The sequence below is a fragment of the Juglans regia genome, chromosome 7 (assembly GCF_001411555.2).
Source record: "Juglans regia cultivar Chandler chromosome 7, Walnut 2.0, whole genome shotgun sequence".
Classification (NCBI taxonomy): Eukaryota; Viridiplantae; Streptophyta; class Magnoliopsida; order Fagales; family Juglandaceae; genus Juglans; species Juglans regia.
The window spans coordinates 5190175-5206370 of NC_049907.1; the positions used below are offsets into that span (position 1 = coordinate 5190175).

The window sequence follows — 16196 nt, forward strand, 5'->3', positions numbered from 1 at the left end:
ATAATTTGGCACCATGAGACCATTACATAGTGACCACAAATCTAGTCTCCCACACCCACCCATCGAAATGAACAACAAGCCCACTTTACAACTAGACTTTTTCGGGTGAGTCTCAATTTTTTTTTTGAAGGGGTTGCATGAAACTTGATCGTCCTAGGCTAGGCATGCACAAATTATTTTACAGATTATATATTTCTCAAGTCATATCAGCAAATGAAGGCACTCTGACTCTTAAAAAACAAACAAGAACTTCTCATATACAGCGAAGTTTAGACTAGAATTTATAATTTATAAAGATCAATAACACAAAGTTTGTCCAAAAAAGTACTCGAAGTTTTTTATTAAACAAGCTGAGAATGCATGGCTCTACGGTTTGCATTTTTAGTGATCTTTCTCAACCCTCTTTTCTTCTTTGCTAACCTTACTACATAAGCTCCACACACTTGAGCATTGGCAATGGTTTAGTCATTGTCAAAGTCCAAATTTTGACTAAAACTTGAGATTTTGGCTTTACTTTGACGAGGTTAATCCATATTGAACTAGTCATTTCAAAAAAAATAATAATATAATTTTTTGTATTTTAATAATTTTTTATATTAATTAATTAATAATTTAATTTTTACTGTCCAAACAAATTATTTAACACGATAACTACCTCACACTCTCATGTCTTGCTTTCTTTCTTTCGAGAATGAAATTTTGTTTGTTCTGTTCTGCTGATGAGGGGCCATGGAAGAATTGGGCTTTTTTTACTATTTTCAAACAGTTTTCATGCTGCCATTGTTACCATGCGAATTCTTATGACTTGATTAAGAGAACATACTGATTACCCATTTTGACAGGAAGAAAGAAAGAGAGAAGGAAGGAAATGAAAGAAGAGATGCGGGAGTGAGTGAGAAAAGTGTGAATATATTTTAATAAAATATTCTTTTTGTTGGTAAACAGTAATTCACCAAATATGTCTTTGGTTTTCCATTTGTTGTAGCTCATAACTTGACTTGAAGTGATTTAACTAGTCTAATACAGCTGATTTTAGGAAAATATAGTCAAAATTTAGACTTGGCTGGTATTTAGCTAGTCCAATATCCGTGCTCTTACATATTGAACCAACCTCCAGACTGGGGGTTTGGGAAATGCTAATAGCCTATCAAGTCTAGTACAGGGAGATGCCAACGTGTAACAGCTGTAGAGTAAATAAAATCTACAAGAGAGTCCATGAAATATGAAATGGGTTATAAGGACATCTTTATTAACTGAAGATTTTATGTACAACTCTCAACATCGGATCACAAGCACCTTTCAGGCATAATCCTTTAATAATCTTATACGGCTGCCTGTAATTTTTTTGTATAGGACGGCTACCTGTAATTTTTCAAACAGTATATAAACCAATGAAGGGTTTATCTGCAGATCTTATGACTTACGTAGCACATTGTGGGGCAAAACAGGAGAAAAAGGATTGTACATTCCCGGTCCTGAAAGCGCCACTTTCATGATCGTTCAATAGCCATTCAAAATGTCTTCACATGTCTGAAATACGGCCAAGTCTGTCTCAATGTTTAAAAAACTCCAGTTCTCGGCTACAGTTGGCTTTGACAGCCTCCTCCAATTTCTCAGCCTGGTCAAAATCAACCTTGAAAGTTACCATACTGATGCCATCTTTACCAGTATCATAATCTTGCTTGATGTCTTCAACTTGAAAAGGTTGTAACTGTAAACACCAAGCAAGAGATCAGTACCCAAACATTAAGTTTAACTTGTCAAAGATAGGATGTCTCCACTTATTCCATACATGTCCATACAAAGACATCACATACTTAACCTGAAAAAGAAACATACATTTAGCAGATTTAAGATGCATTGTTCTTATGAACAGCTTATCTGAGGATCAGAGAGATTTTAATGGAATAAACTACTCAATTTAAACATACCAGAAATAGGCTGAAGTCAGAATTTAAAGTATAAAGAACTGACTAGAGTGTAGAAAGATATCCAACACAATTACTTACTCTCTGCAAAACAAACTTGAAAGAAAAGTTTGATCATAGTGTTGGGGCATATTACAGAAGGTAATCTAGCAAAACACCCATTCTAAGAGATAAAGTAAAATGAGAGGAGACAGACAAAAGAAAACAATCGAAAGAACTCGGAGTAATAGAAATTTATTCATTTTTTATTTAGTTAAAGAGTAACAGAAATTTATCGGAATGTTCTGCTAACAGTTACTGACTGTATAACAATGCATTGACAGGGACCAATAGCAACCACAAAAGATGCACAAAAACTAATTAATGCGACTTCAGATCACCTGATGGTACAGAATACCCAAAAGATCAAATGGAACCTCCACACCCATTGGGACCTGCAATCATAATCAACCCTATCAAAGATGCCAAAAGAAAAGTGAAATATAACTAACAAACATTCTTAATAAAAGTGGATTAGCATGCAGAGGCAATCGTAAGTAATGCACATAACAACAACAGGAAGAAACCTAATACCTTAGATTTCACAAGACAAGTTGGGGCATTTCTCAAGCATTCTGATGCAACTCCTCCATAAGCCCTGACCAGTCCACCAGTTCCAAGTTTAATTCCTCCAAAATACCTGGAATTTAAGTGATGTAAACAGTAGGAGAACTGCAACAATATACTAACCAACTAAAGCTCATCAGATAACACAGCTAATTGAAAGCAGAGTTCAAGACATGAACTCAATGAAACAATTAACAAGATGTACTGTCAGACAAAAGTAAATAGGTTTCTTTCTCCTTTCTTTTCTTCTAGTAATTCCAATGGAAGCAAAAGCATATGACACCATTGATATCCATCACTCATATCACTGCTGTATGGAGGATAATCTCTCTATGTCATATGTGGTATATTTGGCATGAAATTGAAAGGAACGGTCGTTGCTTTGAAGATAGAGAACGCTCAATGGGAGGGACTAGAGGCTTTTTCTTTCAAACTTTATTCATTTGGGCTTCTACCATTGTTCTAGATGGGACTAGTTTTCATGATTTCCTTGTTGCTTTTTCTAGTTCCTAGCTTGTGGTGTTCTCTCTTGTATACTTCTTGTGTACTTGGACTATCAGGGGTGATAAACGGTCCGGTCGGACCGACCGTTTCAGTCCGGTCCACATTTTAAAGGACCGAAAAGTTTCGGTCCAGTCCACGGTCCAGGATTTTTTCGGACTAGACCGGACCGAATGAAAAATAAATATATATATATATTATATATAATAATTATACAATTAACAATATAAATTTTTAAATATATTATTAATACTTGTTAATATTCTATAAATTAACAATATTTTATATAATCTTCATCTAACCTATCACTATTAACAACATAAAATTTTAAATATGTTATTAACACTTGTTAATATTCTATGAATTAACTAATATATAATATCATTTAGTTAATTATATAGTAATTATATAAATTAATAATATAATTTTCATCTAATTTATTATCATTGACCATATAAAATATTCTTTTATTGAGTTTGTTACATAATCCACATTAATAAGTCACTTAGTTTAATTTAGTATTTTAAATAAATTTTTTTTATTAATTATTTAAAAAAAAAAATTAGGCCGGACTGACTGGACCCGATCCGGTCCGGTCCCTTTGGGTGTTCGGTCCAGAAAAATGATAGACCGAAAATATTCGGTCAATCACCAGACCGGACCATTTGCAGCCCTATGGGCTATAACTCCTTGGTTTAATAAAATTTCATTTTCTTAGCAAAGAAAAAATCTGTCACTCATAGGAGGGCTGTGAAAAAATTTTACCTGATCACTACTACCATAACTCTATCTATTCCTGAAGAAACAATAGCAGAATGTATTGGCTTGCCAGCTGTACCCGAGGGTTCACCATCATCATTAGACCGATACTGGTCTCCAACCTGAGAAGCAGAAGATGACCACATTGGACTTAATTGAGGAAACTGTCACCACAAACAGGACCCCTTATATATGCTTCTCATGATTTAGCCCCTAATGGAGTCCAGTCCTCTTTTACATGGCTGTGAAGGCTTGTATCCAGAAAAATCAGAGGCAGAATGATGTATATGGATCTGAACAGAGAAATGTTAGATTCAACCCCCGTGTAAAGTGGCCATTCAAATATCAAACAAAGTCTTAACTTATTCCTCAATCTTTTTTTTTTTTTTTTTATTGGCACCAGGTGTCCGGAAGCAACGTCCTGACTAATCCGGGTAGTGCACAGGCCCTCAGAAATGAGTTTCCCACAAGTGAACCTCAGGTAATTCAAGAGAAAATCCCACAATCCGATGCCCTAGAGATTGTTTGCACCCAATGGGACTTGAACCTTAGACCTAGAAGGAGCATATCCCCAAGCCTAAGGCCTTCACCACTTGAGCCAATCAGGTCCCATCTAGTACACAAAGTTTAAACTTATTCCTCAATCTTTAACTTCGAAATGCTCTTGTAGTCATTCTGAGGCCGTTAAGGCTAGCTCTAAGGTTGACTCATTCAGAGCTGAAGCCCTCATTCAGGTCCCACAAGTAGTCATACAGTTTGAATTAGTGATAAAAATATAAAAAAAAATGTTTCCAAACCACAGGGATGCGAAGCATAAAAGGACCGCCTAATGAATTGCCTTCCTCCAAAATCACTTTAAGGGGACAAAGTAAACTGAATTTCCTTTTCAGAAGCTAAAACAATTAGGGTCATTGATATAGGAAATTATAAATTAGTGTACCTTATAAGCCCAGCAATTGTGAGTAGCACGGGGATCTCGGACCTAAAAATCAACAAAGAAATTAGGCCTGGTTTGGTTATGAGACGAATGTTAAATAAAATATTTTTAAAATATTATTTTTACTTTAAAATTTAAAAAAGTTAAATTATTTATTATATTTTATATAAAAATTTGTAATAATTAGATCTCATCCCCTAACCAAATCAGGCTAAGTCATAGAAGCTTTGTTTTTCGAAAAGAGAATAATTATATCATTCAAAACCACTGTCCTGACCTGACTGAATGTAACATGAAAGTGGAAAATCAAATGCACATAACCTAAAAGGGGAAACATGCAAAAAGATGACAGAGCATCACCAGAACTAATGGAACGGCAGCAAAGTATGAGTTCAGGAAATTTCGAAGGTTCAATGAAAGAATTGCCGAATTAACAACGTTATTTTTAGCTCCAGGAAATTATCCGAAATTCTGCATACAGGTGAAAGAGGAAGAGACAATACAGAATGACAGAAGAACCTGGGAGAGGAAGGAGAGAGCGGATCGCTCGTCGGAGATGGAGCCAGCAATGGCGATGAATTTGCTCTTCTTGATTTCTCTCTCGAATGTCACTCTCTCTTTGACAGTCGTGTACGCAGCCGCGTTGCCGCCGCTGCTGCTGTTTCCAGTAAACATGGCTCTCTTGGCTCCGGCGGCGAGAACGAAGAGTGAGGTGGAGATGCGGTGGTGTAGCTTCTGGTAGCGGAGGTAACTTGGTGCCGCCGGCGTTATTGCTGTTGGCATTTGCTCCGTAAACGCCACTGTCATAATATTAATCGAATCCCACCAGTTTCACAGGTTTTCTTGGCAAGTTATCACGCAGGCAAACCCACCCCGGACGCTGTCGTTTTAAAACAGCTTTTATAATATTTATTTATAATATTAAGAAATATGTAAATAATGACCTCTCTTTTTAACAAATTGTAAGATTAGTTTTCCTCCTCATCAACGATTAGCAAATTAAGAAATATGTAAATAATGACCTCCGCACGTCGAGCTACGATCTTATGTCGGAGCTCTAATAGAAGGTCAGAGCTCCGACCTCCGATCGGAGTCGGACTCCAACTCCAGTTCAAAGTCAGAGTCGGAGCTCTAGTTTGGCTCCGACTCTTGTAGGAGTTGGAGTCGGAGGTTGGAAACGAGCACTCAGACTCCGTCGGAGTCGGAGCCCAACCCTATTACACACCACACCATACTTTTTTTTTTTTTTATTCTTCCCAAACTAATTAAATTCTTCTACACATTTGATAAGAGAAAAAAATTAAAAATTAAAAAAAAAATTATATATAGTGTGTAGAGATGATGAGTAAAATTTTTGTAAAGATAAAAACCCAGAACACAGATCGATGGAGAAAAGAATCGATGATTGATTTTTTTTTTTTTTCCTTATAGCATAAATAACAATGCTTTCTTTCAACTCAAACCTCAAGAAAACGTTTGAGCTGATCTATCACCACTTACTCTTCTTAATGTTACACCAGAATTTACAACAAAAGGGTTAGCTAAGCCATATTGCTCCAATTCAGAGTCCCTACAACCACTGCTACTAGACTTTCTACATTGTCTACTAGTCTCAGTATACAAAATCCCTGAGTTTCCATTCCCATCCAAATGCTCCCTCCAGCCATTGCCTCCGGACCCTACCCTCCAGATGTCATTGTCCATTTCTGAATCTCCATCTAAGTTTCCATAGGAGGAAGATGAAACCGGGTCCGATGAAAGCCCGTAATGGCTGTACCAACTGGGTCCTACTTCTCCAAATATGTAATCAGACAAGTCTCCCGTGCTCGACGAGTCCTTGATGCTTGCAGTGCTGCAAGAACTTGCATCTGAGCTGCTGAAAAGGGAAGAACTCTCACTGGATGAATCCACTGATGGAATTCTTTGCATTGAATGGAATCTCCAATCCTCCGGATGGAACAATTGATTATAGTGCTTTCCAAGCTTATGCTGTGCTGCCATAGTATTAGACTCTGTTTTGGATGTAGTCAGGCTGGAAGGAACAGCTTCCAAGCTCCTTTTCTTTAACCGTCCCCCATGAGACACCACATTGTTCCTTATAAAAGCTGGGGCTCTTGGAGAGTTCCTAGTAATAAAAGGTGGTAACATTAAGAAAAGCATATTCCTAAAGAAAGGTTAAAATTCGCAATATCCAGGTTGAGTTACAAGATAATATACCTAGCATAAAGGAGCATGTACGCCCCTTCCAACAAGACCCTCTCCAATTCCACAGGTTCTACCTACACACAAAAAACGACACCAATCAGCTCTAAAATCAGATAATACAACTCAAGCCTAATATTCTTGATATACAAGTAAAAGCAAACTTCTATTATTTCAGGTATTATAGTATATTCTAATTTGGCAATACATCTGTCTCAACTACTCATCTACAAACACATTACAAAGAATGATATGCAAGATGGCAAACAAAGTATATTATCGAATAAACACCAGAAACAATGGATTTAGTTAACAGCATAGTACAAGTTTTCCTTTTACATCTAAGACGCAAGAAGCTTTGGTAGTCATGTGCAAAGGTCTGATAACTTGTTAAAGTTTCAATAGAACTTGGAAAGTCCTGTTTTGCGAGTCAAAAACGAGAGGAAGATTTGGCACATCATAATTTCAAATCAACATGGCCTAACTCGGCAGTGCATTTATAGACTAAAAAGAAAACAAACTTACTGTGCTATCATCTATCCTGAACCACTCCCCATTGAAATTCTTCACATAACACACGTAGTGACCAGAAAACGCAGCATTCATGATATCCAAGTGAACCACCACCGCATAAAGATTGTACAAAGAAGACTTATCACACACTCCATTCATATACGGGGCCATGTCGAGGACCTCAGGAAATTGAATTGATTTGTTTAACTTCTCAAAGTTACCAGACTACAAGGGATTGAAACAATTGGCATTAGATTTATAAGTGAAAAAGTAAAAATATTGCATCAAAGCAAGTTAATAGTCACGAACTTACCCGAAATCGCTTCAAAACTATTGTCAAAATATTTGGCACCTCCAATATTGTCAACTTCTTTCTTGCCTTCTCATAAGATTTACACCTAGATAAAACAAGTAAGAAGAGGTGCAGAATGAGAATTATTGAGAAAATAACCCACATGATCAGAGCATTTCAACCAGAAAATAGATGAAAGCTAAACAAAATTCAAAAAAATAAAATAGAGATGGTTCAAATAAAATGACAACTCTAAGCTTCATTGCACACAACTCATTATCCAAAGCTAAAAGTTTGGCAGGAGAATACAGAAACAATAACCAGTGAGTTAGGCTCTCGTTTGATTGAGCTGTTATTGGTCTCAAGTTATTTTTTTTTATAAGCGCTTATTGGTCTCAAGCTCAAACCTTTCTAAGATGTACTCACAATGCATAGAAAATATATTAAAAGAATTTCTATGTTACAAAAAAAAACAAAAGAATTAAAAATTTTTTTGATAAGTAATAATTTTTATTGATGTGAATGAAATTAGGCAATGCCCAAGTACACAGGAAATATACTAAGAGAGGCACCTAATTACATTCTAATAGACTAGAAAGAAGATAAGAACTCATGAACTCATGAACATTCCCTCCCTCACAAACAATTCTGGTAAAATCTCCATTATCTACATCTAAGTAACATACACAGTGCACCATCCGAGTTACTAGGCCTTCACAAAAACTCAAACAAAAGTAGTGAACACATCCACACAGTAATGTGTCTATTTTGCACAAAAGTAACTTCCTCGCACCTACACCTTCAAGCCCCACCCAAAGAAGCAACAGAAGGGAGGAAAAAAGTGGGGCAGGGAAGGGTACAAAACCGCAAATCCAATCTTGGTTTGGGCATGTAGATAAGATGACCAACAAGGCAAAGAAGGCAATACAAGATTTCATTGACAAAAAAAATGAGTACTGAGTATGTGTTTGTTTGAGCATGATCAGTAAACGAGCTATATTGAGTGGAAGGCAATACCAAATTTTTCATCTTCGGACCTCCACTTAGTTTCACCCAAGCTTCATCCGATAGAAAAAAGGGTGTACTTGTTATATATGATACAAATGAGCAAATGAAGCCAACCTGCTGCAATAGTACTTGTTATCTCTGTCCAAAATTTCAGTAGCTGTGAATTGCGCAAGAGCCTCTTCAAGAGTTCCAATGTCCCCATCTATCTCAACGGTGAGATCCATCATTTGCTCACACCGCTCAGATTTGCCAAGACACTTCATGCACTTTATCTGAGAATCCCGGTTATGGCAGTCCATATGCACAAAATTATTGCCACCACCAGATGTACTTTATTAAGGAGAAAACAATTATTAAAGTATCATCAAATAAGGAACAACCTTAGATCGAAGGTAACCCCCGAAAGTCAGGCCTACTAGAGTTGTTTCTTCAGCCACTGGACCCATACTCCCAGCTTCCTTCAGGCAAACGGATTGCATTGTATCAACAGCATACCTGCCATCTTACTAACTGATCACGTGATGCACATTTAAGACAGCAAAAGAGGAAAGTAGACAGAAATATGAAAATTTACAGATCCAACTGGGAAAGTTTTCAGATAGCTCACCTCAAAAATTCATGCGCATCTTCTTCCTTCCCATGACCAAGATTACTTCCAATTTTATGTATTTTGGATAAAATCCCAATGGGAGACAAAGGGGAATAGCCTTCCTTTGCCTTCTGAATTAGGCATTCAAACTCACAGATAAAACACCATCCCTTCCTTCGGCCTGGGACAAAAGATGAACATTGTAAAATGTGAGAAAGAAATCAAGCACAAAGGCCAAATAATTGAGTAAGTCATAATCCCACAGGGGAATCACAAAGAGAAACTTGCATGATTTAGAATGAAGCCCATGAAGAAGATACGAAGTAAGAGGTCGAGTAAATGCCAAGCACTGGAGAACAGCATTAGCATAACAGCTGCAGAAATTCCAAGGAGAAGTTCATTACGTTAGCAGAAATCTAGAACTATTCTTTCTGTTTTTAACTTATTGAAAAAAATATATAGAATTAATTTTGACAAGGAAAAACATGCTATTAGACCAGCAAAGATATTGTGGGGAGGGGATGTTGCTAGTTCTTACTACACATTACATGAAGTAGAAAAAAATGAGAGCATCAAATTCCAGCAATCAGATGTAACACACCGACCAACAGCAACAGAAGCAAAAGAAACCGTGTATGGAAATTAAATGGCAACTCTTCTTCACAATAGCTTTTGTTTTAGCAAGAAGAAATAATTTTACCTTGACATAGCTGTCATTTAACTGTAAACAGAATATAATTGCAACCTACAGTTTTGAGCAAAATTACAATACTTAATACATTAGGTGTAACCTCTAGTTAGGTGTTTCTCATGTATACTACCTATGTACCTGGGATTAGCCGGTTTCTATGAATATAACTTATTGATTACTGATAAAAAAAAAAAAAACAATACTTATACATTAGGCTTAAACCCTATGCCCAACCTCATAAAAAGACATAATTGTTCTCCTCTGCCTCACACCCTTTTTCACTCTAGTTCCAGTAAATAACAGCATGGCTGCTTACAATTCATAGAACTCATTAAATGTCAGTTTATATGCCAATAAATTAGAAGCTGATAGAAATCGGCATCACCTGTTCCCACAATTTGTAAGGCCAAATGGGCATAGTTCCACCTTATCATAACAGTAAAGTTGCACAAAAAGTTCATATGGAAAGACTATCTGTAAAATCAGAAGCAAATTTTGGGGCAAAAATCAATAAAAAGATTATCGCAATGAAAACAAAGAGGTTACCAAAAATAAACTATAATATTTTGTCAAAAACCTTGCAATTGTGCTTTCCAGCAATATCATTTCCAAGACCTGACAATTTGTGTTTTGACTCTTTTGAGGCCCTAAACTGCTGTACAACTTTCCGCACTGATGTTTTCAAGCCATTACGAATATCTTGTGGCAAGCTTTGGCTGCTACCAACTTTTGCAGGTAAGGTATGAAAACCATCAGTCTTTGCAGACTTGGGATGGGAGAAGGCATGTCCCGCGGTGGCTGAAGATGGATGATCACTAGAAGCTTTAAAAGGCAAAGACCTAACTTCTTTACACTTAAATAATTCAGAATCATCTTCCCCATCATCAGCTACAGAATCTGACACTGAACAGTTCAGGGATGGCAAACACCTAAAATTAGAGGCATCTGCAACTGACTTTCCTGGTAAAGCAGATCCTCTGGTGGGCTTACAATTGCGAGGACTTTTTAGCTTCACATCATTGGTTATAAGTGGCTTGGGTTTAGAAAAATGTGACTTGTCCACCCCTTCATCAATATGACCAGATTTCATCTTAGTTGACTTGCTTGCACAAGAAATACCATCTATAAAACTTACTGAATTAGGAGACTGTGTGGGCAGAGATGTAGTTAGTTCCATCTCATTAAAGCTAGCAGTTCTACAGAGCATATCAGGGGCATCATCATCAGATAGAGGTTTCTCTGATCTGTCGATTGTGCCAAACCTGATTCCCTGATTGGAACAAATATCAACAGAGGATTTACTTCCAGCATGAGACAGAGAGAAACCAGCAGACGGTGAGGAACCAGAAGATGCAAAAGCAGTATGTAGTCCTTTCGTATCTGCACAAGGCCAGACAATATTAGCATCATCCATCATCAGTGAAAGTTTAGAAAAAAGTGCAAATTCTCTCCTATGCTTATTATTACCAAAAATTTCAGACTGTTTTTCCAATACTGCTTTCCCACCAAAGTCACTTTTATCTTGAAATTCCATGGCACCAAGTTGACGACAACATTCATCTCTATGACCTCGTCTCCAGTGCATAATTTGGCACTTTCCAGAACTACAAACAAAAGATACAACTTTCAAACAATAAACAAACAAAAAAAGAACCATAAAAGAAAGGAAATGACTACCAGTTGGTACATCCAAAATCATATATGTGCAGATATTAAATAAGGAATCAATGAATATGGCTATATTTAAAAATAAGTAAATTTCGGTAACTACTTTTTTGATGAGTAAATTTTTCTTTTTTTATGATTAATAGGTAAATTTTATTGATACGAATGAAATAGGCATAGCCTATGTACACAGGAAAATTTAGGTAATGTATTCTTAATAAAGAAATGGATCACGGGTGAACAAGCTCCAGCCTTCTTCAAACAACAGAGCTCCTCCTTCATGCCAACAAGCTCCAGCTTCAGTCCAGAAAGAACCTTCTGCCCCTCACTTTCCCCTGTACAGGCATCGGACAGACCACCTCCAACTATATCAGGTACAGAGTTTCGACCAACCCTCCCTGCCAAAGAACACTCCCCTGCTACCCATTTCCTTGTCTTTTTCTCCATTTTGTGATGCCAAAGCCTTGCCCGTACCACCATGCACCGCCACCCTACTACCTACTCTACCACCCATCGCAGTCTCAGCATACGTCCTAGCTTGCCTAGCCACCTCTTTCCCCTTCCCATCACCCTGGACCACCGTTGGAACCTTGGAGAGGCGTGATAGAGCTTGCTTCATCTCCATGGACAGACTTTTCCACCCCCTTCCTTCCGTCCCTTCCAGGACCACAAGCAGGCCTCGACGCCCATTTCCAAGTAGTCCAAAGGCATTGGAACACCGATGAACACCTATTGCCACAGACCCAACACGATAAGTCTTGAAAAACTCCTTTCTTCCCTCCGACAGGTAGCATTCTTCCACCATGTTTGCCAGCCAACGAGTGCTGGAATGGCTGAGTACCATCTCCTTTGTGACCTTCCTGCTTCTTTCAGTGATACGAAGTGGCTTCCCTGCTCTAATGATAATACAAAAACCTCGGTTTCTATTAATAAATGTTTTAAGAAGCCTACACCAGAAAGATTACAGACCCAGGAAAAGCTAACAGAATGATGACTCCAGTGTGGATCACCAGAAAGAATCACCCATGGTAGAACTGTACGGAGAGAAAATGTACCTAGGCACAATTTAACAACACTGCTTTTTTTTTTTATAAGTAATTTAACAACACTGCTAAAGGTGCCAACAGTACAAGTAGTGAGAATAGCATTCAAATAAACTTTTAATCTGAGCATCTTCAAATAGTCAAAAGAGTGTACGCCATACTAGACCTAGTGGCTTCTTTGACCTAGCTACTTTCTGTAAAAATAAAATAAAATAAAATAAAAAAATTGTGGCATATGGTGTGTGGGTATGATGAATAGAATTTTTCTTTTTTGATAAGTAACTGTAAGCTTTATCGATAATAAAAATAGGCAGAGCCCAATAACACAAGTTGTACACGAGAACTTTTTTTATTGATAATGAAACCTATATACTTTCATGCAAGGAAACCACCTAAATTGACATACGTTTTGAGTCTCACACTCCTTAATGAGATAGGCCTTGCAGAGTTCACTAAATCTCATTTCAAGTCAATGCTATATCCTAAAAACAGAATAATCTCCCTGGTCATACTCATTCCTAATTCTTGTAAATGCCACCACTTAAGATGTCATACTGGGGAATTGAAGACAGGTGTTACACTTTTAGTAAATTAGCCCCGTAAAGACTTTTTATTTAGCTGATTTACCCGTATATCAATGTTGCTCTGTCATTGGAAGTACTTGAAGCATTTAAAAAATAAGTTTCAACAAATAAAATTCAAGTCCGATAGAAGAGAGAAAGGTTTCTTACCAAACAACAATGTACTCAAGGGAGGGGCTGTAAATGAGTTTTTGTCTTCGCTTTTCTAGTATTAGAATGTAACTAGGTGTTTCTTTTATATACTTCATGTATACTTGGGCTTCACCTATTACATTGTTTTTTATAAAAATTGTAACTTATCAAAAAAAAAACAATGTAACACCCCAAAGAAGGCCCAAGCCACCTCTGAGCCATACTCCAAAAGGTCGAGTCAAGGGTACAATTGAAGCTCCATTGGAATCATTACAAAAACAAGAACTTCTCCTCCCAAGCAATGTAGGATCTCATACACCACCTATCCTCATCACTCAGTATGGAGTATCACAATCTCCCCCTATTTAAATTCCCGACATCCTCGTCGAGCAATTCCATCATAAGTAGCATGGGTCAAGTCCCACACTTCTGGTTGGGATAGGCTCTAATATCATTGGTAACGCCCCAAATGATGCCAAAGCCACATGTGGATTATACTCCAAAAAGGGTATTCAATAATAAAATTGGAGCCTCATTGGGACGATTATAAAGAGCAAGAACTTCTCCCTCCTTAGCAATATGGGATCCCATACACCACTTATCCCCATCCCTCAATATGAGGTATCACAAACAACGTGCAACTTCTATCTTAACAATACAATCAAGAACAAACTTCACCCAAAAATACACACACCGTATGGATTCCTTTCTTTTCTAAAATCTAAAATTCCTCAAATCCCATGAGCCCCTCACATCTTCACACATGCTTCCATCTATATAATACGAATGTGAGCAACTATGAGGCAAGACAACTACAAAAGAAAATTGTGTTGGAAACAAGGAAAAGCATCAACCGAGCTAAATTACACCTCCTTGGCCCCCTTCAGATGATTTGTGAATCATTACCAAGTATTTTTCTTATTTAGCTCAGCTTTAGTTCATATATTTCTATTTTTCAAAATCATATAATACACTTTATTTCTTTTAATAGTCTTTTTATTAATTTTTAAACCGTGTTATTCTAGTAACGGCTGACCTCTAGACATTTCTATGAATATTCAGGTTTTTCCTATTACAAATTGTTCGTATTTCACAGGTGCTCCATGGAAATATGTTGATCAGGCAGAAACTAATAACGACCATCTGAAAGTCAAAGTCAACATTGTGCTAAGTAAGAGCAAGAGATGAATGGATGAAAAATAAGTATGAGCAACTCCTGCCAACTCAATCTGGTAATATCTTCTACGATTCCAAATAAAGAAACACTAGGTCAAATAATACATCAAGTCAGATTCTGACGTTGCTAATAAGTTTCCTAATTCTAAGCTTCCATTTGCTTTATCCTTTTGTTTATTGGACATAAAAAAAAAAAAAATCCTACAGTCAAACTAATCGCTTTGACAACCAAATATGACATATAAACATCACAATCTCAAGCCAACAATTTGGAAGCATAGTGATTTCTCGCCTACAAGCAACCCGTAAAAGTTAATTAATTCAACGTATGGATTCTAAGGCCCCAAGAAACCATTGCAATTACCAACACACAATTGCAAGCAAATACACGCACATGCACAAATACTACAGTTTAAGATATCAGAAAATCAACTTGAACGAGAGAGATTTTGGAAGGACAGACCAGTATCTGACTGTCTTGCACTGAGAGCAGCGCATAGTTGTAGGGCTATAACAGACGGCACACTGGTAGCGCCGCACTACCGGCATCGAAGTGTACTCAACTGTAGCTTCGACCTCGGCCAAGGCGGCCTCCTCGGAGGCCATGGCGACCAGCCTCATGATCTCCTCCTTCTTCGCCGCCGCATCCCTCCACTTGAGGCGAATCAGAAGAGAAACAAAAAAAATCGAAGGCAAGAGGAAGGTCAGAAACCCTAGGATTCCGGGAAACAGCATTGGCTTAACCGGCGCCGAGGATCAGTCCAGAACAGAGAAACCCTAGGATCGTGATTTTGCTATACATAGATGTGGCGGTGGTGGCAGTGGCGTCGGTGATTCGGATGCGCCGGGCGGTGTAGCGTAGGGTGGTGCGTGGAGGGGCAGAAACAAAAATTCAGGTGACGGTGGTGGTCGTGACGATAAGCATCTCTGGATTGGTTTTGGGAGATTTCGGACAAGACACTCGGAGTCGTATAGAAAAGAGAGGGAATGTAATTCTGTTTTGTCGTGCAATTTACTTTTTCCTTTTTCCCTTTTTTTTTTTTTTTTGTTGTGTCTGAAACACATGCAGGTACACACGTCTTCGGTCTTTAATTTTGTCCTCTCATTCAGTAGTATTTCACTACTTTTATACTATAATTTTCGTTTATTATACATTCATTTAATATAAACTTAATATTTATATTAATAAAAAAATTTATAATGACGGGTTTCACTTTTTCAAGATGAGTATACAAGGTTGGCACACGAACTATATTTTGATTTATTCTTTAGTTATTTTAAATTTTTAATTAGATAATTGATATGTTATATTCGAAGTAACTATTTATTTAAGTAAATTTTCTATAAGAATATTTAAAAAATTTACTGTATCAACAAACCAACGTTTGAAATGACAAAGAAGAGGTCTCCCCCTCAACAACCCAATTTTAATTAATTATGATACCTCTTGTTCCAAAGAAGATGTATCGCGTCAAAGTCTTTGAATTTAGACCAATCTTAAGGTTTTAGCAAATAGATTGAAGAAAGTGTTGCCCATTATTATTTTCCAAACTCAATCAACTTTTGTACCAAG

The 16196-nt window shown here is 37.2% G+C and overlaps 2 protein-coding genes across 2 annotated transcripts; both read right to left on the reverse strand.

Annotated features, from left to right (window-relative positions):
- Positions 1-1218: 1218 nt before the first annotated feature.
- LOC108991270 (IMPACT family member in pol 5'region) lies at positions 1219-5597 on the reverse strand. Its single transcript, XM_018965447.2, has 6 exons — positions 5251-5597; positions 4735-4776; positions 3801-3916; positions 2502-2607; positions 2309-2362; positions 1219-1711 (listed from the first exon to the last, which is right to left on the reverse strand). The coding sequence occupies exons 1-6, from the start codon at positions 5536-5538 to the stop codon at positions 1553-1555; spliced, it is 765 nt and encodes a 254-aa protein (XP_018820992.1). The 5' UTR covers positions 5539-5597; the 3' UTR covers positions 1219-1552.
- A 519-nt stretch (positions 5598-6116) lies between these two features.
- LOC108991259 (ubiquitin carboxyl-terminal hydrolase 17-like) lies at positions 6117-15626 on the reverse strand. The gene is made up of 12 exons (XM_018965434.2): positions 15087-15626; positions 11494-11630; positions 10604-11406; positions 10412-10500; positions 9624-9709; positions 9354-9516; positions 9127-9241; positions 8861-9018; positions 7760-7844; positions 7459-7671; positions 6949-7010; positions 6117-6856 (listed from the first exon to the last, which is right to left on the reverse strand). The coding sequence occupies exons 1-12, from the start codon at positions 15356-15358 to the stop codon at positions 6196-6198; spliced, it is 2844 nt and encodes a 947-aa protein (XP_018820979.1). The 5' UTR covers positions 15359-15626; the 3' UTR covers positions 6117-6195.
- Between the last annotated feature and the right edge of the window lie 570 nt (positions 15627-16196).